We start from the raw sequence: 25,090 nt of genomic DNA, 5'->3' as shown, positions 1-25,090 counted from the left end.
CCTAATTTCCTCACCAGAGTGAGGACTCTTGTTATCTTGTGCTACCAACTCTGCTTATTCTTTATTATGTAGTAATATAATTTCTCATTATCACCATATTACTATTTTAATAAGATAGTAATTATGTTAATTCTAATTTTTAAATTATGTGTGTGTTACTAATTTTATTTGTTGTTTTAAGATTGTTTCACCTTGAAACTTAAAATTCACCGCAAATGCTGTATTTGCTATAAAATTAGGCTGAAATGCTGTGTGTGTGTTGTTGACTTTGCAATATGGATTGTTTATTCACCAAAATATGTACTGTCACATCCAATTGTACATTCTCGTATATAAATAAAAAATAAGAAAACGGTAATAATATATAAACTACTCACTGCCAACTACTGTGCTGCCACCATCCTCATCATCTTCATCAGCCGCTTGCCACAAACAATTATGATGGTAAAAAAAGTAGTAGCTGATTATGACCAACAAGGTGTATACCATACATAAGATACCAAGCAAACAGTACTTTATTACACATAAATCACAATAGCATGATGCATCAAATGAACAAATCCACAAGGGCCTATTTGTTCATCTGTCCGTGTGAGGGCAGATTAACTCCCGGTTGCAATTTTTTTACCGTGTCGTGGTACAGTCGACGATTAAGGCGCATCTGGGATCCTCTCTTGGTCATAGGTTCGAACCCTCATCACGGCCCTTGTGGATTTGTTAAAACATTACTTTGCATATTACGTTCCTTGTGTATTTATTCATTTGAAAGATGGAAACTGACTATCAGTTGCACTGCTGTCATTTTATTTACTAGGCACTCTGGGGAAAGGACACTACTTATAAATAAATATTGAAAATGGATGGAAACAGTACCACATTATTTGCAGTAGTTAAAAATGTAAGCTGCATCATTTCATATTCATAACTCGGCAACAAAGGTTAGCTTAAAAAGAGCTTTGGTACAACAGATTTATCACGTTAATGAGGATGCTTGCTCGGTGTTCGAATCCGTAGGTTTTCCCGCGGCTCCTGGCAGTCCTTCCGGTTCTTTTTGCGTCTTCGTCGTTATGCTTCGCTGTCTGTTAGGGTGGTGTTGTCCTTTTTCTCAGGACCGTCATCTTATGCCTAACACTGTTGCCTCGTATCGTGTGGCGCTGACGGGTGGATGGCCGGCGCAGGGGTCTGGGGCTCCCCCTTCCCCTTCCCAGGGAGAGGGGAGCTGTGCAGACAGTGGTGCGGCGATGTGTGACATCATGCTCGTTTGCTCATTCCTTTGTGGGGAGTTCTATCCACTTGTTTGGCTTTTGGTTGCAATTTTCACCATAATAGCAGTCGATGGCAGATATAGAATGCTTCCAACCACACAGGGGTTTCTATAGGCCATTGTTCCCCATGCCTCTCTGAGGGGGCCAGGTTCTGGCTCGTGGTCCCTAGTAGGCCCACAGAACTCCATACACATGACTGATGCCAAAGTCTGACATTAGCATATCAGCCTGGATAAGCTCCGGGGAGCCTCCGGGTCTCACCCAGAAAAATGGCGTTTCATTACATTCAACGCTTTTTTTTTTACTATAACTGATTGAATTCATATGTCCATATCCATTAATAACATAATTACATTGTTATAACAGCTTTCTCATATAAATAAGTAAAATTAAACAAATTTTAAGGTATCTAGTAGCGTCTAAAGCAGTCTTGGTCACCCATAGGATGAAATACTTTATAATACTTCTCAGTACAGAAATGTAGTGCCATAAGCATTAAAAATGAAGGGCAGTAATACTGTACTGTATGTATTTTACATACATAACCTTAAAATTGCTTGGTAACTTCTGTTTTGACTGCCCGATCTAAGACCGATTGATTGATGAAGATTAAACCACCCAAGAGGTGGCACAGGCATGAATAGCCCGTGCCACGGGCTATTTTAATAGTGGTAAAATTTGTGTTCAGTAAATATATACAGTGTGCCGATCTAAAGCTTCACTGGTTTAATGTCTTAGGCATTCATATCTTAGGAAATATGTATCTATTTTGGACTGTCTCACTTTTTCATTGTTTTTCTTGATGATCATTTCTTTGCATAGGCTTCTAAAATTTATATTTTGACTGTTGGAACTCAGGAAGAAATCATCGACAGGTACTCACATAAGAGAGCAGAAACACATGGTTAGTTCACAGAATTATGGTAGATCCAGTTATTTCAACTGGGAATTACAGGTGTTTCTGACACTCAATATGTTTGATATAATTTGTTTCTATATTTATTTTTTTTTTTGTTTTTGTTTTTTACATTTTTGCACATTTACTTTGATGTATAGGTTATATACCTTATAATCAATCCTATTAATCATTCACTTTTATAAACCTTATTGTTATAATCATTCACTTTTATATACCTTATTGTTATAATCATTCACTCTGTATGTTTGTCAAAATAGGTCTTTGATTTTAATTTTTTGCTATATGCAACATGTAATTTAAAAATTAAACAAATTACTCAGTTCTTAATAAAACCATTATAAATATAAGCAGACGACGAGTCATAATAACATGGCTGAAGATATGATGACTAACCCACACATCAGAATATAAATAAACGACAACATTTCGGTCCATCCCGCACATCAAATCGCGAGATCAACTTGATAATGGTCCATCTTGATAATTATCTTCTCATGACTACATAATGGTCCAGGACGGACCGAAATATTGTTGTTTCTTCATTTCTGATGTGTGGTTTTGTCATCAACTATAAACAAAAATAAAAAAAATTATTCACATCCCACTGTTCTACCTTATGACAAATCTACCATAAAGGTTGAGTTAAACACTGTCAAACTTCTTCAGTTATGTAATATTATAGACACTGAACTGTACTTGGGATTACATATTTTGACTTTGAAGTCCAAGCTGTATAAATGCAAAATGTTCTGGAATATCTTTCTACTAGTAATATAGCTATATAGAGAGAGGATTCAGCAGTTCTTGTTGTTATTTGCTAAAACATGATGGATGATTTTCCAATATTTTATAGACAAACTGGCCAACAACAGCACAGTAGTAACTAAGGCCTGCTACCGCATGCCTCATTATATTTATTTTCACAAATCTTGTGAGTATGGGTAAATACACTAAGATTTTTGATATTATAAACGTTCTTTTATACTAAAAGTTATCTTTTGTTTACAAAAAAGACCAGATCCTTCTCAAAATAATGAGCAGAGGTGATGCATACTAATTTTTCCTAATATGTAAACACATGCAACTAATTGTTTAAATAAATTAATGTCAAAAGTAAAAACAAAACTTGAAGACTAGGCAATATTTATAAACAATTTACCTTATATAACAGAAAATTGGAATCAAGGCCCACTGAAGGCTTTGGGAGTGCAATAATAATGAACCAAAATATATGAAACCATTTAGGTTTCTAAGGTTATCCAGCACCAACATAGGATGACAAAAAGGATTCTTTAGCAGTCAACATCTAATTCTGAAAACAAACCAAATTGCTCCTTCATAGTTGCACAGATGCCTAGTCAGCCAAGTTTCTTTAGTGGTAAATATCATTTTCTATTAAAAGAACAGTTTATATATATACATAATTACATAATGACTAAATGACTAAACTGCCTTTCTTTTGTTTGGATATCTACCTAAAAAAAACTCCACAGCATTACATAAACTATAGTAACAGAACAAATGTCTTTAGTGGCAGATATCTACTCTTATACAGTAATTTATCTAAATAAAAAATAAAAGCCAATTTGGCTATATTTTAATACTGTTAAGTAAGATGGTGCTTGCATTGGGATCATCACAAGTTGTATGTACTTGAGAGTGAGGATCCAAATTGCACCAAGCAGTGACGAAGATTCCAGTACTGCTTCATGTTTAAAGAAATATACAGCATGTGAAACTTCTTAATTATGCATAACAATCCCTGATTTGTGACTACTGCAATTCACCTTTGGTGCAGTACAAGGAAAATTTGAATAGATAAGAGTGGAACGGGTCTTTTTATTTATATTATTATAAAAAATGAACTTATAATACTATTAATACTCGAGGCTCATTATCAATACTGTACAGTATTAATGCAGAGAATAACTCTCGAGAGTCATATTTTTTTCCCCACCCCCCAAGACAGTGTTCTTAATATTGGCAGTCACAACAGCACTACTGTGGTAAACATCTTCAGTGTCAGTCAGCTGTAAGGTGGTATTTTAGGAACAGATCCATGATCTTAGTGTTTGGAGTGGAGGCTACAGCTACCATATAGCTGTATTATATATATTATTACAGTACTGTATTATATATATTATTACTGTACTACCTTATAGCTTCCACCATGCTCAACTATAAATTTATGTTGCTTAAAGAGTAACGTATCAAAATTATTTTTTCGCTAAGGGCTAAAAATGGATAATTTGATAATAAGATAACTTGGTGACTATCTGGACTGCCTTTTACCACCCTTCCTGAGGCTCACTTATGACCAATTTATATGAATAACTAGTTAGAAGGTTATGTAGCTATAAGTCAGTTACTACTGACAGCCATAAATTTTGGGATGTGCTTTTTGTTCATTTTATATTGTTAAATCTGTATTTTAGAAACTGAAGATGTCTAAAAGATCACAACAGTGAAACAAGGTATCAGTCTTCCCTTAAATTGTGAGAAAAAGTTAGGAATGTGTCACAAATGTCAACATGCCTAAGAAAATACCATGGTGCATCATAAGTTTCAACATGCACCCATTTCAGCCCATCCTCCTAAGGTTTCCCAATGCCAAGAAAACTGTCAAGTTAAAGTGTCCTCTCCTAACCTACCAGAGGGCGCAAAACAGAAAACAGGCCAGTACATTACTTTCGTGAGCCGCTTCTATTTTCTAGTACGACAATTTTTGGCCATATGTAACGCATACGCGCGAAATGCGACGTTCTTTGTAGGACAGGTTGCCCAGTTACACTTTTTAGGATGGACATTCCATCCAAGAAGGCTACATGTAGTACTGTAGTGCCAAACTTCAATATATGCACAATTGAAAAATCTTGCCAATAGGATGTATGCATTTGTTAAATAACAAAAAAAAAAAAAGGTTGCAATAAAATAGAAAATTTTCGAGGGATGTTCATTTCAACTGAAGGAAATTGCACTGAAATATCTACAGTATTACATAAAGGTAGTAGCTTTAATTAGTTTTATAGCTAGACCACACATGATTGCACTAGATATTGCAAGGGTGCCGGTAGTACAGTCAAGTTCAGTCACGATGCACAATAAAAAATTTCGGGATCGAATCACAGCAGGACAGAAATGGTTGGGCACATTTCCTTTCACCTAATGCCTCTGTTCACCTAGCAGCGAGTAGATACTCAGGAGTTAGTCAGCTTGTTGTGGGGGTTGCATCCTGGGCAAGGTCAGTAATTCCGCCATGAAGGGGGGGGAAGGGGAAGGACCACGATATAAGTCTACCGATTATGAATACACTTTGGCTTCCTGTCCCCCAACACAATGAATTACTGTAATTATATTATATATTTTCACCATGCCTTTAACCTTGACTCGTTCAATATTGCTTTTCAGTAATACAAACTAATCATGTCATGTGCTGCTTGATCACAGACTAGTAATCACAGTTATTCAGAGCTTCTGATTAACCTTCCTATAGTATTAACACTATAATGTGCTAGTAATATCTCTCCTAAATTCAAACAGTATTGTAGTGAAAATACTATGCATGTTATCTTCACAAAACGTAATACTGTAGTTTATACTGTCCCTGTGATATAAACTTGTCTAAGGTACAATGATGAGATATAAAGAGGTGCATCACAAAGTAAAAACATTTGGCAGTATTTATTTCTCTCGCTCTCTTTGTACTAGAAAAAAGTAGCTTGAAATTATGAAGCACAAAGTTTATGAGCAGTGGACCCGCCATTAGCGCCTACTGTTATATTAGAGGTGGATTATAATATATTTGATTAGTTTACAGTGTATGATGTATCTGTGAAAGGGAATATGAAAATCTCATCTATATATAGACCATGTTCTATACACTAGCAAAGACTGCACTGCTAGACATTCAACAGCAGAGTTAAAAGAGGATGCAGGTACAAACCTGCATCAAGGAGACAGTACAAGATTTAGTTATTTGGAGAGCCACTGAAGAACACCTGCAGGTGTAGTAAACAATCAACAGTGCACAGCACCTCACAAAAGCCACATACAGACTGTAGCACAACAGAGATTTTAGTCAGCTACCTGCAAGCTACCGTATAAAGCACTGGCAAAAATACCGTTGGGAAGCCATATTGTCTAGCTCAGCTAACACTTGATATTCTTAGCCACACAAATAGTAGCAAGATGGGTAAGGGGAGTATCTGATTTGTGCATGTAGTTTAAACCATACTAAAAACTCTCATTGTGAAAATATGCCTTGATGCAACAGCAGCTCATTTTTAGCAACAGTTATCTCAGTTATTTGTTAATTTGACTTGCCCGAAACGCTACGCGTACTAGTGGCTGTACAAGAATGTAACAACTCTTGTATATATCTCAAAAAAAAAAAAAAAAAAAATTCTGAATTTACCCAATATGGGTAAAATTAAATGTAGTACATAATAAGTAAATCATATAATGTCTGCTCACTAGCTATACTTATGTTTGGTTAACTTATGCTATGGCTATACTTATGTTTGTTATGTTAACTTACTTATGTTAACTTATGTTTGGCTATACTTATGTTTGACAGAACTGATAAGTTAGGTTTCATAACACTACAAAAATATCAAGGCATGACTGAAAATATCACAAGGAAAACTCATTGTAAATGTGTTTCGTCTACATAAAAATATGTCAACAGCTACACATGTGAGTATACTGGTAGCTTTGCAGGTTAAACTCAAGAGAAGATCTGATATAGCTGTTGTACCGGGTATTTGATTAAACCAGATTTTATAAAAAACTATTAATACTTTATTTGTAAAAAGCGTAATCGCCAACCACCTACTTCTCCCCCAATCTACTAATACTAAACTAGGTTCTAAGAGTTTTCTGACTCCACCTGGTCCACTCATTCTATTGCACTCATGGATTTAACATTGGTACCTTTTAAAGTCCCATTGTCAAGTTCCAAAGCAATTTTGTTTTTAAATACTGTATATAACAATACAAGTCAAGAGTCTAAAACACAAATCCTTAAGTCTATTATCTCACTAATATATCTGAATACAGACATGTTTCGAGGAGTTAGAAGGAACTCGTCCGTCAATACACCTATGAGGATGGTCAAAGAGAAAGTGGCTTGAGGGATTACAGCACACAGGCTTTAGGCTTGAAGACTTGTGATCCAGAGACCTAAAGCCATGATCTTTTGACCGCTTATCATGTATGGCACTCAAACTTTGTTGAATTAATCTATTACTACATTAGGAATTTACCAACATCAAGTAGCTACTCAGGGTACCAAGTGATATGTGCCAAAAAACAGCAGCCATTACTGTTTAGGACAGCTGTGGTATAACCCTGCATAAGTGTTGTATTTGTGTCAGTTCAAACATACATAGAAAATAGAGTAAATCCAAACAACATGTAATCTCTAGTAATCACAGTAATCTCTACTGTGAAAGATTACTGCTTTTGAAAATGGCTGTCTTTCATCAGTTTCTCTTGGCAGTGATTCATACCAGTTTAAAAAAGTCAAAATATTTTCTGAGTTCCATAGATTTTTCTGACTTCTGCTTGGTAACTGAACTGAAGAACATTTTCCTACATCTTGGTAGTGCTAGTGTCCCTGGTAGCAGTTTCCACCTCTACGTGAATCTCTCCACCATTCAGGATTTTACCATTGGTAATAGAGGAGTTCTGGGGAAGAAAGGAATGGTTAATAATTAAAATCAGATCAATAAGAGTACAATAAGCTATGTGTTAATAAATTTGCTACAGAGAAAACATAAAATATATTTTTCTGTGGGGAGCCCCCTTTAGCTCCCTGGAGCTATTAGACTGATATATACTATATAAGTCTGGGGCTTCAGTCAATAGAGTTCTGCCTACCGAGGACCACTAGCCAGAACATAGCCCTCTTCAGAGAGGCGCAGGGAGCAATGGCCCTAGGAAAAACCCCTTGTATTTGGGGGTATTAAATCTGGCATCAACCAGGATTAGGCACCCAGAGCGAGTTTACAGGTTGTTCATTGCCCCGTGTCTCAGGGTGACAATTACTGGTTTTGCCTCTGTTATGCTGCTTATGGAGGTCGCTGAAACCTTTGACCCAGGGTCGTGCAGGTCTTGTTCTCCAGTTATTCTTTCTTCTTCAGAAGATCCTTGGGGTCAAGCGACTGTCGCATTGCTTGGTTGGTTTTAGGTTCTTGCAATACGCTAGGTTGGTTGCCCCTTTCGAGTTCCCTGGGACTGCCCCCTTCTGGTTAGGTCAATCTTAGCTACCTATGTGCTTTAATATACTGTACCTACAATTTTCTCTCATCTTCTTTTTTTCATTCCATATAACTGTTATCATTTTTTTTTCTATAAATTTTGCAAGTATTTACCTACTTAAAATTTTCTTAGATTAAGGACCTGCCTGAAACGCTGCGCGTACTAGTGGCTTTACAAGACTGTAATTACCATATTATGTATCCTCACATTCCCAATGTACCTTCTTGTATATGCATAAATAAATAAATAAATAAATAAATAAACTTGGGGGTGTTGGTCGTTTCGGCCTTGGTTCAGTCCATGCCCCTGGGTCCTTTTCCCTGCTGTTGTGGTTCCTCTGTCTCCCCCCCCCCCCTTCTCCTTCCTGCTGCCTGCTTCCTAATGTCTGCAGGTTTCGGAGTCGGGACAGGGTTTAGTTGGGGATGAGACTCAGGTGGCTCCACAGGCTGCCCCATTCGTTGCGGGTACGGAGGCCTTTAAGCATGCTCCTCCCGCCGAGGCTTCTGGGCCTTACCAGCAGGCCCCCTCTTCTTGTTGCCTTTGTCTTGGACTCTGTCTTTTCTTCTAGGGTGATGCGTGGGCGTGGAGGGCGACTCTGCCCTGGGGCCTCTGTTGGGGGTTCCCGAGTTTGAACTGCAGGGATTCTCTTCGGTTCTTGGCGCTCTGGGGCTGGTCACTTTAGGTATCTCGTCTGCTGGATTCTCGGAGTTTAGCTCTCCATGTGGTTCACATCTGGGGAGTGTCCAACTTCCTGGTGGATGGCCTGTCGCAGTTCATTCCTCTGTCCATGGAATGGACAGCCGATTCCTTCAGTTGGCTCTGCCGGACATACATGCCCCCAGCGGTGGACTACTTTGCATCGGCGTGGTCCCAGCATCTCCCGATATATGTGGTGCCCTTCCCTGACTGCAGTGCTATTGTGGTGGATGCTTTTTGACAGGACTGGTCGAGGTGGGGTTACTTATACAGTATCTCTTTTTTCCGGTCCAGCTGGTGCTTCGGGTTCTGGCTCAGTTGGAGTCTTCCCACGGGAGAGTGGTCCTTGTGGCCCCGTGGTGGCAGACCCAGTCTTGGTTTCAGGTGCTGCTTGCTCGGTGTCCAAACCAGGGCTGTTTTCCGCGGCACCTCCTCCTATTCCAGCAGCGTGGGCCAGTCCATTAAGTGGCTGGTTCGATCTACTCCTCCGCTCTTCGTGTCTGGTCCTTTTGATGTGGGTGTATCACCTCTTGTTGTGATCAGGCGGCTTCATTGAATGTGTCCCACCTGCAGTTTTCATCTCGACGACAGTATAGGGGTCTCTTGGACATTATTTTTACCTTTTCCTCTCTCTCTTTGTAGGTTGTCTTCTCTTTTTGTTCAGGTTGTCTTGTCCTTTCTTTCTTGGCTCTTTCAGGACCGTCATTTTATGCCTAATTCTGTCGCTTATCATGCGGCACTGGCAGAGCCGCTCCAACTTGCGTTCTGGGTGGATGTCTCTTCTGCCCCCATTCCGTAAGCTTTCTCGTGCTTTGTTTCGCCTATGGCCTGCTCATGCGGCGCCTGAGCCTGTGTGCCTTGGCTTCTGTGGCCGTGGACGCGCTATGGGTTGATCCAATTTCCCTTGTTTCCTGGTCCTGGGATCCGGTCTTTCATGTCGTTCTCAGTGTTCTTAAGTCTAGCCAGTCTACCTTGTAGCCGTGATGTTCGTAAGTTTGCTGCTCTGACCGCTGTGTTTGGGAACATGTCTTGGGCTGACATTCAGGCACTGGAGTTTTGGAGGTCAAACAGGGTCCTGGCTGCCCATTATTTGATGAATGTTCCTGGTTCCAGTTGTTCATGTGTTGCCTTGGGTCGCAGGTTGCAGCCAGTTGTCTCGTCTTTAAATTGAGGTACGTGGTACGGCCGCCTCCCAGGTAAATCCCCTTTTTACTTGTCTTTGGTATGTAGCTCCAGGAAGTCGAAGGGGCTCCCCACAGAACACCAGCATTGAATGTAATGAAACACCAGTTTCTGGGTGAGCCCTGGAGGCTCCATGGCACCCTCCCTCTCTCTGGTCGGCGGTTTCGTTTAGTTTTTGATGCTCAGCCTCCGAACTGAGGTGTGGGCAGCCAGCACTGGGGGGGACGAGGGTGGGGGGGGGGGGAGCTGCATGGACAAGCAGCGTGGCAGCAGTGAATGACGTTTGCATGTTTCCTTTGTTTTCTTTTGGAGAGTTCTGTTTCTTTGTTTGGCCTTGGGTTTTTTGCAATTTCCTACCAAGTGAGGTTTGTTTTGAAATTTCTACCTTTCTGGGTGCCTAACCCTGGTCGATGGCAGAAGGAATACCCTAAAATACAAGAGGGTTTTCCTAGGACCATTGCTCCCTGCACCTCTCTGAGGGGGGCCAGGTTCTGGCTAATGGTCCCTGGTAGGCAGAACTCCATTGACTGAAGCCCCAGACTAATATACAGTACTGTAGCACATATCAGTCCGATAGCTCCAGGAAGCCTCTGGGGCTCACCCAGAAAATGGCGTTTCATTACATTCAATCCTGTTTTTTTGTATATTTTTTATGTGAGGCAAGTGTATAGGTGACCACTTAGTGGTACAGGATGCAGGACTCGGAATAAAATATTTATGAATCAACCCATGGAGACTTGCGTTACTATTTAATTAAAGTAAAATTGGGGAAGTAAACAAATTATTTTTTAAATACAAAATCAGAAATTTAAAATTAGGTCATGAAGAAATAACTGCAGACACTGTTGTAAGCCGACCAAGAGTCCCAAACAAGGCCCAGTCAAAGTTGAACTTTGGATGGAACCAACTGGGACTCTGCCAGCTCACCAAGAACCCAAATCTGGTGAGGTGGAAAAAAACAAATTCTTTTGTTGCTGACATGCGGACCAATTGAGAACCTAAACCAGCCAGTTGTTCAGGTAGGCAAGCACACAAACCCTTAGAATGTGCAGCCAGGACAAAATCATCCATGCCAATCTGGTAAACTCAAGGGAAATTAGATTTAACCCAAAGGGAAGAATCCTGAAATAGTAAGCCTGATGTTCCACCACAAAACCTAGCCAGTCCCTGAACCTGGCATGAATAGGGACATGCCAATGTGCGTCCTTGAAATTCAGGGACACTATCCAAGCGCCAGCCTGTAAAACCAGGCACCCTTGAGCCAAGGGGGTCATGCAGTGGGTAGGAAAAATAATGTAGGAATTTAAACACAAAAGATCGAGGAGGTACCATAGGCCTGCCGAGTCCCTTTTTGGGAATAGAAACAACCAGAACATCCACCAAAGGAATGAGGTCAGCTTGACCATGCACAAGGTCATCTAACTCATAATGACTCGATGCCAAGCTGGGGAGAATATCTGAGCCGAAATCTCAATCCCAAAAATGGGGAGAGACCAACCATGTCCACTGCAGATTATGTAAAATGACCCAAAAGGCCAATGAATCATGGGGACCACGAGCTGGGAAAATGAGTGAGATGCTCACTTTTGGCTATGTCAAAAGGGTAAACTATGTCAAAAGGGGGTAAAGGGTCAGTGCTAACCATTAGTAAAACCACCATTCCGCAACATGTCGTTGCGATGTCTAGCAGAAAAGGAATTCACAAAAGGAAGCGCAATGGCCTGGGTATCTGACTCTCTGAGAACCTATCTCAGTCAACAACAGGCAAGGTCCCACCCCTACCAGACTGCCTCCAAGTGGGGGCAGAACCCACTGTGTTCTGTGTTATGGCAGAACCCAAGAAGGTTAATAGGCCCACAAATGGTTAATAGGTTAATAGGTTAATTAACCCACAAATGGTTAATAGGCCAATTGGAGAAGACCACTGCAAACTGAACTTGGGATACTGTATCCTCTGGAAAGAGAAGAGGCGAGAAAGTTGAGGCGGATGAAATGAAAAGGCACCAAGCCGATTCTAATGAACAGGCAAACGCAGCCAGTTCACATGAGAGGTGAGCCAAGAAAAAAGCCTCCACCACCTCCACATGGAGTAGGGCGAGCACTTTGAGCAAGGCTGAAAAGGAAAGGAACCAAAGGTTTCACAAAAATATCAGCCTGAGCCATTGAAGGGAAAACACGGAAATACAGCAATTCTGAGATACCGAATGGGACCAAGAACTGAACCCGAGGGGGACCAACCATACCCATAAATATAAAGAGGAAAGCAAAACACCCTCCAGAGGTTCCAAGGTTCAAGTAGGGTGGAAAAGCACTCATGGACACCATTCCTTGGGCTTTGCCTCAAGCCCAGAAGGCTGCCATGAAGGCTCTAAGGAAGAACCGTAATCCTCGTCCAACAGAAATGGGTCTTCCAAATGAGAACACTGGGAGTGGGGTGGAGGATTCAACTGCAGCCACTGTAGATGTGTAGAAGACTATCCCTGGAGGCTACCCCAAGCTACTCCACGCTAAAACTTGCCTTGACTCTGAAACTCAGATGTGGACGAAGCAGATACAGGCTTGGGGAAAGATAAGAAGGGCAAAACACACTGGCAGGAGAAGGAAGAAAGGGTGTGGATTTACTTAAGGTGGAAATCATCAACACATCCAGTTCCGGGTCCCTAAACACCATAGGAGCCAACTCCAGTGCATCCAAACACAATTATGCAAATGCCTATCTCTGTCAAACCTAGCTTCCAAATTGACAGCTGCCTGAAAAAGCTTCTGCATTGGTAGCTGAATCAGGCAAAGTGGAAATCGAGAGGGAACAATCCGCACAAGAATCAGAGCTGTAGGTGTTGAGATAGCAATCATCCTTCAAACTCAAATATGTAGAGTGTGGGCTCAATGGGATGAACCAATCATGCCAAAGACCCAGGAGGGCAGCCAAAACAACCCAGCTATTCGTGGTGACTGCAGAGTGTTGTATAAGCAAATACACAAGCTACAGCATGAGGCTTGTGTGACAGAACACACCTGTAAGAGTTATGTACCAGTTACACAACTGTTACAAAACTTGTGTAACAGGTGTGTAACAGTACACCCCACAACCAACAGTACACCCCTCTAGCCAAGGGCCTAAATAGAGGACTCAAAATTTAGTGAAAAGCCCTAAACAAGGCTCTCCACCCAGCTGGTCTGGCCTCTCAGGAGAACTACCAGACACATCAGAGAGATATCTGTCAGTGCAGGGCCAGTGCCAGCAACCATCCTGGCAAAGGAACCAAAACACATGCAGCTTGAAGCACAGCAAAGCTGGATAGAAAATATGCACTTCAACAAAATCTAAAATACTGTATAGATGATAATACAAGACAAATGGCCCCTGCAGGAACAAGTCCAATGACATCTGGCACTTTGCTCGAAGTAGCAGGGCTTGCTATGTCTGGAAGCTGTGTCTACCAGGAATCACAAAAGAACCACAATGAAGATGTGCAGAAACTAGGCTGCCTTGTGTTGGCATTCAGAACTATGATTTTCCAACTAATATTGAATGTTTCTCTTGTTCTGTGTAAATTGTTTGTGGAGTTGTTTAGTGTTTTCGAGGCTTTGATATTTGTTAACCCCCTAGTTGTCTGTAGAACTTCGCTAACTTTCTGGATACTTTCCTGGTGTGGCAGCGAATTGTCACTTGCTCCCTGCACCTCTGTGAGGGAGAAAGGTTTTTGGCTCTGAGCCCTGGTAAGCCAAACATAACTCAGGCATTTGATGTGACCATTTGCATAGAACAATCTCAATGAGATAGTTTCAGGGAGACACCAGGGGCTTCCCCAGAAAAGTTATACAGCATCTCCACGACAGGTCAAAATGAATTACGTATATTGAAAATGGATCAGGACAATTAGTAATGTTAGTGTCTCACCACGCCCTTGAGGAGCGTTGGGGGCTCATGCAGGAGAGATTCGGTAGGGTCGGTGTCATGCTGGCGGGTTACCAGGGGTGTGAGATCTGCCGCCTTCTCCACGTCGTTGGAGTAGTTCTCAGCGTTGGCCTCAGCATCCATGGCCTTCAGTTCACCTTGACTCCAGTGCTCTACTATGGCAGCAGTGTAGCAGTCTCCCAACATGTTGTTAGTTGTACGGAAACGATCTCTGCAAAGAGAATGAATCTCATTATATATGTATAGAAATAGTATTTAAGACAGCATGATTATAACTTACTGTATGAATGAATTTTTTAACAATAACTGGACTGCTTGATACCTGCTTGATCTTGACAAAAATAAAATAACCTTTATCATAGGTAATTAAGAAATACATTACAGTACAGTACTGGTAATTTATAATATTTATTTAAATATGGTAATAGGGTCCAGTTATTAAAAGAAACTCATTCTATGATAGTCACCTCAAAAGTAGTCTACAAGTCATCATCCTGGACTCATCATATGCGTTTCATTAATTGTATTCCATGTCTTTGCACCCTTTCCAGTTTATTGATATGCTTCTCCAAATATGGTCACCATACAACTGCTACATATTAGTTTGGGTCTCACGAATGTCATGCACAATTCCTTAGTATTTCACAACCCATTTATTTAGAAGTAATTCTTAAGTTGGAAAGTGTAGCATAGGCTCTTTGCTTGATGCCCTTTATGTGGCCCTCTAGTGACAGTTAATTATCCAGAACCACTTCTAGATCTCTTTCTTTGTCAAAGTTCTTTTGCATTTTTTCACATAAACTGTACATCGCATGTGACCTATTTTCTTATATTCTACACTCCATAATATGACATTTATTACACAAAGAAATCACATTAATGTGATATATCAAAGAACAAATCCACAGGAGCCTTGACAAGGGTTTGGACCTATGTGCGGAGTGTTCCCAGACACGCTCTAATCAACTGTACCACGATATGGTCAATTATGATTATGACTGTTTATTACATTGATGTTATGTTATTATCCAGTTGATTATAACATTTATTCATATTGAATTCCACTTGCCACCTAAATGTAGTTACTAGATGAGAGCTACTCTCGTGATGTCCCACCTTCCCAGCACTCTGTCATATATGCTTTGGATGTTTTTGCATGTGTATGTGAGAATGCAGTACACCATACTGTATTTTAATTAGATTGTATTGTTCTGAATTGTATTGTCCATGTCAGCATTTACAAAGCATTACAAAGGCACTGATACTCACACCAGCCAGTCGATGGCAAAGAGGAGGGAGACATCTTCCGCAGGCAGATTGACAGAGGTGAGCACGATGAGGATGAGCACCAGAGCTGCACTGGGCACACTGGCACTAGCCACACTGGCGGCTGTAGCCGTCACTCTGAACATAGAGAAATTGTAAATAAATTATTCATAAATTCATTTCATTCTTTTGATTTCACTATGCATTTAGTTTTTTGAGAAATTGTCACTATCATGGTTTACTGAATACTACTACAGTTTAGCATGAGGTTTACAAGAATATTTGCTAGATAGTGTGTGGGGGCTACAGGGTACTACTGCAATATTTCTGGGCATATTCCTTCCTATGACTTATTGAAGATTTGGATATAGGATGACCAGAGTTCAAGTCAAGTATTCATATCATATGCATCATTTCCACAAGGGCCTTGATGAGGGTTCGAACCTATGCACCGAATGTTCCCAGAAGCATAATTCTATTATCATTCTAGTCAACTGTACCACGACATGGTAAAATAATTGCAACCTGGAGTGCTGCTGCCCCCACGAGGATCCTGAGGTTTCCACTGGAGCCTAACTGGGGTTTCACACCATTTCCCCACCATGATATGTCATAATTTACCACCATAATATATCATTCACACCATGATATATCACATTATTGTGATTTCTGTGTGTATTGAAGTACAGGTATCTGAATCTGACATCCCGTCAGAGGTAGAATTATTTGGTTAACAGAGCCCGAGTGCATGGTGGGGAACTGTGTGAAACCCCAGTTAGGCTCCAGTGGAACCCTCGGGATCTTCGTGGGAGCAGTAGCACTCCAGGTTGCGATTCTTTTACTGTGTCATGGTATAGTTGACTAAAACGTGTCTGGAAACACTCAGCGCATAGGTTCAAACCCTCATCAAGGCCCTTGTGGATTTGTTCATTTGATATATCACGTTATTGTGATTTCGGTGTATATACATCATTCTTATTTCTGCCATAGCCCAACCTTGCTTATATTGCATCTGATATATCATGTATATCATCCTAAAGTTTTAGGTTGGAATATTCCCATTATCGCACACTTTTGCGTAATTATTCTAGTCAACCACATACAGTACTTCTGCAGCACTCTGTAAGCTGCATTTTGACACCAGAGAATGCAGCACATATACTGAGACAAGATGATTAAACATTCATTTATCAGGCATTATATGTGCTTATTGTATAGTTCTAGCAGAATGACAATACAATTCACAATATTCCAGTTACAAGAATATGAAACAGTTATAGTATGTTGAGTGATTATGTATTTGCAATTCTTTAATTAATCATGATAAAATTTCGGCAATATTGTACATGGGAACAAAATAGTTATTCACCATGTAATTCTTAAATGAAGAACCACAGAAAGTAGTACTGAATAAACTAGCCTTTGAAACTCCCATAATACTTTATTCATGTTAGCTTTAGGCAATGATTCACATCAGGTAAAAACGAAAACTATTTAATCTATTACTGTATGACAACAGCTAGTCTTAAAACACATTGAACACCTGAGTTACAAAAAGTAGGCAACTTACATGATAGTGGCATATTCTCCCACAGAAAGGGGAAGTTCATTCATCTGAGCAATAAACACTGTGCCAACAGATACAAATAAAGCTGTGCCATCCATATTGACAGTGGCGCCGATTGGAAGCACAAAGCGGGAGATCCGTGGATCGACGCCACATTTATCATTCATGCACCGGAAGGTGATAGGCAGCGTAGCCGCCCTGTAGGAGGAATAAGTGTTAATACAGGACCATGATGTTGGGGAGTGTCATTAACGACCACCCAGAGATACACCCTGCATGACTGGCGCCGCTATTACAGGGGTTAGCCAACATGATCGATCAACACTTTACTCACCCACACTGGCCGGGAACCGGCACTATCTCTGAAATAAACAAACAGACTAGGTTGTGCATGTGTGACTCTGACTGAAAGTGACGGGTTTAGCATTATGGGAGCTGGGGTGGGTGAGGGCCTGTAAGATTTCAGCACAAGAGGGAGCCACTTACCCAGCTGCTGACACTCACTGCTCTAATCCTCTCTGCCAGCCCCGGTTGACTCGCTCCTGCAAATGTAGCTAGAGTGCTAGGTTAGCTTTGCACTCTGCAACGTAGGACAAAAAAACGTTAACATTACATGACAAACCTGACTAGCATATCTGACAGCAGACTTAACTTTCACTGTGGTCAAGGATTTTAAATTTACCGGAGGACGAGGTCAAATATTATGTTAAGTGTGTATATTTACTTGATGAAATATTATTTTACTGCAAAATATATGTATTCAGTTTGTTACCTCATAAAAGCAATCATTAATTAAGAAAATTTCATGCACCATAGGTTAGAAAATATTGCAGCCAATGGTTCACACTGGGCATTGCCAGGGGTTTGAGGGGGCTATATTGACTTCCATATTTGATGTATTATTAGAATAGGCCTATCATGAGTGATCATCCTCCATTAACTCACTAGACCTCTAGTATCTTTCACATGCTACACAACTGCTTATGTCCACATAACTCTGGCTCGAAGGTCCTGGTTTTCCTCATGGGGGTTAGTCCCAGGCCGCAGCTTTAACCTCCTGTCCAGTTGAACTTTCCAACACTCTCATCTGGATATGCCTGCACTTAAGACCAGATTATGAGTTGCATTTGATTTAATTTTGAAGTAAAACATGGAGCAAGTTACAGTTGTATGAACTGATAGTAACATCGCCATTGATTTGTGCTTATTAAATCCCGTCCGGTAAATTTAGTAGGGCTTAATTTACAACTTAGTGGCAAGGACAGAGGTTCTGGCATCACCATGGCTGGATCAGCTGGTTACCCCCCAGAGACAGAGACCTGTTTCCCTGTGTATCCTTTTTTCCCCCTCCCCTCCCTTTCTAGGCTAAGCTTTCTCAGATGTGACCCACTACTGTGTGTGTGATGAGTGTCAAATGAGAGCCTCTACGCACCAAACCTAGGACAGAGTCCACACAACGAGGATGAGCCTTAGCACATATGGTTGGACGGCTGGTTGACATCAGGAAGTTTCATGCACTAGCGGCTGACCCACCCCAGATACGGTAATAGCAAAACTCACAGCTGTGTTCACATGAACAGCTAGGACGCTTTTATTTCATGAAAATCAAGAAGGAAATAAGTTCAAATTGCATGCAGTTCAATGAACAAGCATGCGGTTAAGTATAGAAGAAATACATATAGCACAGTGGCTAATGAAAAGGAGGCTATCAAATGAATTTTACACACCCTGAGCAAAGTCTAAAATTGTAGAATTAGAAATGCCGTCCTCGCATTACGTGCTAAGTCATGCTCGCGGGTTTCGTGTATAGAGGAAAGGCGGTGGCGAGGGTGAGTACAGAGGGCACAGTCGAGACAGGACTCGTCGGCTCCACTTCCGTCTCCCCTCCCGCCCGCTGAAAGAAAACGGTGATGCGGCCGTTACTGGAGAGGCGACGGGCAGGGTTGTGGTCTCCTAGCACCCACCTCACGTCCTGACCACCAAGGGTAGGAGAGCAACAGTAATTCTCCAACCCTCCTGATGGAAGATGAACCCAATGGTAGACTCATATTTGTACATGATCAAAAATGAAATGTAATAATATCAACAAACTATGTTCAACCTTTCACATTTATTTACATTTTATTACATTAAATAATCTCAAACATAGCTACAGTATAATGTTTAAATTATTATATTTAAATAATCCCTGAAATATAACAAGATATAACCCAAAATTACAAAAAATCGTCATCTAGTAGTAATATAGAAAATGCAGCAGCCCGAGTGAAGATGTGGGAACAATATAATAGAAGAGCAGGCAAGAGCTGAGACAGCTGATGCTGCTCTAGTAGTCCTGCCCATTAATTTGGCTTTTACCCTTCCCCTGTGGTCTTCATATCAATTTACATATCAACAAATCCTCATGTTTGTGCTATATTGTATAATTATACAGTGTGTACTTAATCTCTAGTCAGATTAATTTCCATTGAGGAGAAACATGATCATAGCTGGGAAGGCAAGTGTCTGCCAGAGGAGTATGGCATTTGTATTTGTCCAATTTCTGACACAAAAAACCAAAGGAAGCAGATCATGGAGTTTGTGAGTAAAAGGAAAAAGCAGTAGTCGTAAGAGCAACGGCAGAAAATTTTGAAGTTCAAAATAAAGCAAATAGGATACCCCCTTTTAATGCAATTCATTTAATAATAATAATTCATTTTCTTGGGACAGGCAGCCTGTGAATATATATACATACTTTAGGCTTATATCCACATTCCCCTTTCCCTGCAAGGTCGAACTATTGACCATCCCCAGAGTACAACCCCACAACAGTTGACTAACTCACAGGTACCTATTTACTATTAGGTGAACAGAGGCATTAGGTGACAGGAAATGTGCCCTACCATTTGTGCACTGCCTGGGATTTCTAAAAGCATTAGCAATAAATTATGTACAGCGAGTAATCACACTAACGTGACTGCATCAATGAGAAATCCGTAGGAGATGTGATGAGGGTTCGAACCTATGCAGTGGGTGTTTCCACTTACATGCCCTACAGATCTTGACTAGGGCCTGTGCATGGGAACACCCATCGCATAGTTTTGAACTCTCATCACAGCTCCTATGGAATTTCTCAATAAATTATATGTTATTCTTAAGCTTTATATTGCACTTGTTAGTCCCTATTTAGATTAAACAGCAGAGTTTGACAAAGTTAATCCCAGGAATTAGAAACCTCACCTATGAAGAGATTAAAAAGCTTAATTTACATTCTTTAGAAAGATGAAAAGTAAGCAATGACAAGTTTGACGTACAGTATATAAATGAACAAGAGAGCTTGACTATCGATATATAAATAAGATTTTAATTATACACAATATGGAACAATAAATAATGGCTATAAATTGGATAAGTTTAGATTCAGGAAAGACCTGGTTAAATACTGATATAAAAACAGAATTACTGATGTATTTATGGAATAAATTACTGGGTAACATAATAGATGTTGACTGCTGGATTGTTTTGAGAATAGGGTAGACATATGCCTTATGTGAATGTGTTTAGGTGGATATAAATAGGAGCTGCTTTGTAAGAGCCAATAGGCCTTCTGCCATTTCCTTTATTATGTTCTCTGTACGAGCATTTGCTTACTGCTCTTTACTAATGGTTCATGCAGGATTGTAGCCTGGGGGTTGACTGTTGGTGTTGCACAGTTGCAGCTTATAGTTGCATGAATGGCACAAACAACAGACATTAAAATCTTTGAAGGCCAAAGCAGATTGGCTGCAGAATTTAAACAGATGCCATGACAGCACAAAGCTGCATGTTGTTGCCTCTGATTTCCCAAAATGATCACTTATTATTGAACCTACTTTAGTACAAATAAGTGAAACATGTAACATGAATATTTGTACAGTAATGGTTTCATATATTAAATTCATTTCTAATTGACTTATTAAACTAAAATCTTAGTACAATAGAAGTATTACTGGAAAACTATTTTCATTTGGACTTTAACTTGAAGCGGCTCTAATAAAGGCTTTGCATTTTCCACCTTGCATGTCATTGTCCTATTCCTGCCTATGTATACTACCTCTGTATGCATTTTGTTAGTAAAGTATTTTTGAGGATGTGTTTAAATACACATGAAAGATCTCAAATATTTAATATTTCATTTTCCTTCACAGCCATCAGTGCCATACATTTTCATATTTTATATATATATACTGTATATATATATATATATATATATATATATATATATATATATATATATATATATATATATATTATATTATAATATATATTATACAATCATACATACATGACATACAGTACTTGCATAAACCACAAGTCAATTGTATTAGGAAAACTCTTCATCTTGAATGGGTTCAAACCTTAGACCGCAAGGAGCTGAAAACCCCCTAGGAGTCCAGTACTCTGACCAACTAATCACACTGACTGTTCACAAGTCATTGGTAGTCGAGGCTATATCACGAATGACCCGACAGCACTTGGTGGTCACAAATCACAATTTGTTTTCATCAAACTAATTCACTATCTAAGGAAAACCTGAGTTTCAAATGTACGACATACTTGCATAAACCACAAGTCAATTGTATTTGGAAATTGACTTGTGGTTTATGAAAGTATGTACAGTAGTACATTTGAAGCTTGCATTTTCCTTAGACAGTGAATTGGTTTGACAAAAACGAACTGTGATCTGTGTCTGCTGAGTGCTGTCAGGTCATGGGGATATAGCCTCGGCTACCGATGACTTTTGAACAGTCAGTGTGGTCAGATGGTCAGAGTACTGGACTCGCTAGTCAGATTACAAATAATTCAAGTGCTATCGTCACTAAGTGGGTGGTCCGATAAACTGAGGCAGGGTCGCCCGTGCCACCAGGAACTATGCGCTCCGTTGACCAATACATGTATATATCAACAAATCACAAGTTGAGGCAAAGGTCGTTAGCTGAATCGAATTTTCCAATGAAAAAGGGGTCATAACTCGAGAAATGCGTGTGTGTATATATGTATATATGTATATATGTATATGTATATGTATATATGTATATATGTATATATGTATATATATATATATATATATATATATATATATATATATATATATATATATATATATATATATATATATATATATATATATATATATATATATATATATACATATATACATATATACATATATACATATATACATATATACATATATACATATATACATATATACATATATACATATATACATACATACATACATACATACATACATACATACATACATACATACATACATACATACATACATACATACATACATACATACATATATATATATATATATATATATATATATATATATATATACATACATACATACATACATACATACATACATACATACATACATACATACATACATACATATATATATATATATATATATATATATATATATATATATATATATATATATATATATATATATATATATATATATAAAACAAGGCCCCCTATGTTTGTCTGGGCTGAAATACCTGTGCCATATTTATAATACTGAAGCCAACAAATTACAAGTACTGTACCTATACTCTGTTAGTATAGCATTTACAGAATTAACGAACGATCTTTGGCTAACTCTGCAAACATTATGTCATTGATATTATTATTATTATGTTACCATTCCAAAGAGCTTCAGCTTGCAGGAAATCTTCAGCAGCAATAATAACAACTGAAAAAGTAGCCTGTTACCTTTTATCGGGTGTTGTGAAGCATCATGCTAGGGCAAGGTATTTCAAGTACAGTACTGTATATGAGGGCATGGCCCGCAGGGTAAGATGACACTCATAATTAGATAGTGTTCAGGACTTGGTAGCACACTGAGCAAATTTCATTACAAGAGTTATAACATTAGATATACTGTACAAGATGTTGTGTTCAACTCTGTCAAATCTGGGTGCCATTTCCTCACAGACAGTAAATGATAATCACCATGCCAGATGCAGTGAGATTAGGCAAAAATAAATGCAAGCATTAATGATACACTGTACAGAACATGAATAGAGGAAACAAAATATTCTACAGTGCCCAAAAATGAAAGGAGAAAATAAAATTTAATGCTTCAGGCAGAAGAGCCAAGTCCATTGTGCTTGCTCATGCCAGCGATGAAAAAAATAAAAAGAGGATGAGGACAAAATGCAGATGTGTAGGTGCTCACAGTCGATACCCGGAGCCGTGCAGCCAAGACTGGACATAGTGTCCTAACAGTCACAGCCCATTAACTAAAAGGATTGCACCTGCACTGCAAAATGGATGCCAGTACCTGCATCTCTTGTGCGAGTTCGAGGGATTAAGGTCTGAAATTGAGTCATATGTGTGGATATCCAGTTGACAGGTTATAGTCAGGGGTGTGGATGTCCAGTTGATGGGTGCAAGTCAGACAAATGTGAATGAACAATGAATGCAGTGTAAATTGAAATGGATGTGTAAAACTTCTCTATCATAACTTAACAAAAAATTATTAGACATATGAAGTTAATTTTTTAATACAAGTTTGAAGCAAGAATTTGGAAGCAGACATCATAAGTATATACTACTGAAGAAGTGAGTGAGGTAGGTGACCTTCTGGCCAGACACACGTGACAGTATAAAGCTAAGAAGATTTTCTCTAAATATGGTCTGATGGGATAGCATTAGCCATATTGGGACTAACAGGATGAGAGAAATGTCAAACACCTTTCCTATTTGTCATAAAAAGAATATACAGTACATCTCAGGCCATGTTAGACTTGGAGATTTTCCTGAACATCTGATGTTAGCACAGTTTGGACACTTTTTATACTTTTTGTTTAGTTTTTATCAAATTGTAATCCATAAGTTTTAATTATATATGATGACAATTGAGGTACAGTAATAATATTATTTTGCAGCCTAGGATGAAGAAAGCAATATATAATATTCACAATTCAATGATAAATGCTGATAAAAATGCCAAAATGAGAAATAATGTATGAAAACAAGAGCCGAGTTTCAGACCCTAGGTAACACTCATGTGGTAGCTTCGAGGTCACAGGTCAATATTGAATATTTTTACTCACTGGTTGTGTATTGTATAATATTTTGGCTCAGAGTAATGTTTCCAAAAGTCAAAAGTGAGTAAGTCTGGTGAGAAGAGGTCAGTTTTAATAAAGTAAGAATGGAAGTTAAAGGAGGTTAGGTCCGAACTCGCACACAGAGATATGTATAAGCGCACCAGGCTCACATACCAGTCTCTCAGCATGGTCCCAGTGCCTTTAATTTTGCATATTTTAAACATTTAATGCAGTTAAAATTATAATATACATTAAAAAATGTTAAATTGGATTATATATACATCTGAATACTGTATTGTGATACAGTACTTACGAGTTCAGTAAATCCATTCAGCAATGCATGTGCCTATAAACTCCAGCAGAGGAATAAGATACTGAAAGTCAACAGATATTTCACAATAATAGTAAAAGAACCTTGTTTAGAGTTTCTTGAGGAGAGATAGGATTTTTTTTCTTAATAACATGGCATGACATAGATGGAGGAGGACCGCCAAGACTGGCATTGTGAGCACTGGAGCACCTCTTGCTGTAGGGAGTAGCGTTGTCTATCTTCACACACACACGCGCACACACACACACCCACACTCACTCACACACACACACACTACTCACGTTGAAGCCGTGGCGAAGGAGGTCACCCAGGGCTCCAGCAAGTTGAAGTAGAAGGTGAAGGGGTTGCGGCGAGTGAAGAGGAAGTAGAAAAGGTTTTGAATGATCCACTGGTAGATGAACACTCCCACAACTACTGTCACAATGAAGAGACCCAGGTTACTCATCACTGTGCCCAAGTTCTCCACGCTTAATATCTTGCTCATGATCACACTGGCCACACCGATGGGAGACAACCTGAAAGTACAAGAGAAAGTTAGGAGATGCATGCACCATAATCATTGTATACAAGACTGAAGGTGTGGAAAGAGA

At 39.4% G+C, this 25,090-nt stretch overlaps 1 protein-coding gene across 6 annotated transcripts in view; it reads right to left on the bottom strand.

Moving 5' to 3' along the window:
* Positions 1-2,839: 2,839 nt before the first annotated feature.
* LOC123747303 (excitatory amino acid transporter-like) overlaps positions 2,840-25,090 on the bottom strand; it is a 99,742-nt gene continuing 77,491 nt past the window's right edge. For 5 of the 6 annotated variants that reach the window (XM_069319792.1, XM_069319794.1, XM_069319791.1 and 2 more), the window contains exons 8-12: positions 24,782-25,015; positions 17,079-17,273; positions 15,512-15,646; positions 14,225-14,453; positions 2,840-7,872 (exon numbers count right to left, since the gene is read on the bottom strand). In XM_069319792.1, coding sequence (XP_069175893.1) covers positions 7,777-7,872; positions 14,225-14,453; positions 15,512-15,646; positions 17,079-17,273; positions 24,782-25,015 — 889 coding nt within the window. In that variant the 3' untranslated portion in view covers positions 2,840-7,776. The remainder of the gene's footprint in view (positions 7,873-14,224; positions 14,454-15,511; positions 15,647-17,078; positions 17,274-24,781; positions 25,016-25,090) is intronic. The other variant, XM_069319795.1, reaches the window with a different exon arrangement.

The sequence above is a fragment of the Procambarus clarkii genome, chromosome 94 (genome assembly GCF_040958095.1).
Source record: "Procambarus clarkii isolate CNS0578487 chromosome 94, FALCON_Pclarkii_2.0, whole genome shotgun sequence".
Lineage (NCBI taxonomy): Eukaryota > Metazoa > Arthropoda > Malacostraca > Decapoda > Cambaridae > Procambarus > Procambarus clarkii.
Note: the sequence above shows the minus strand (reverse complement) of the source record. Positions and strands in the feature narration are given on the sequence as shown.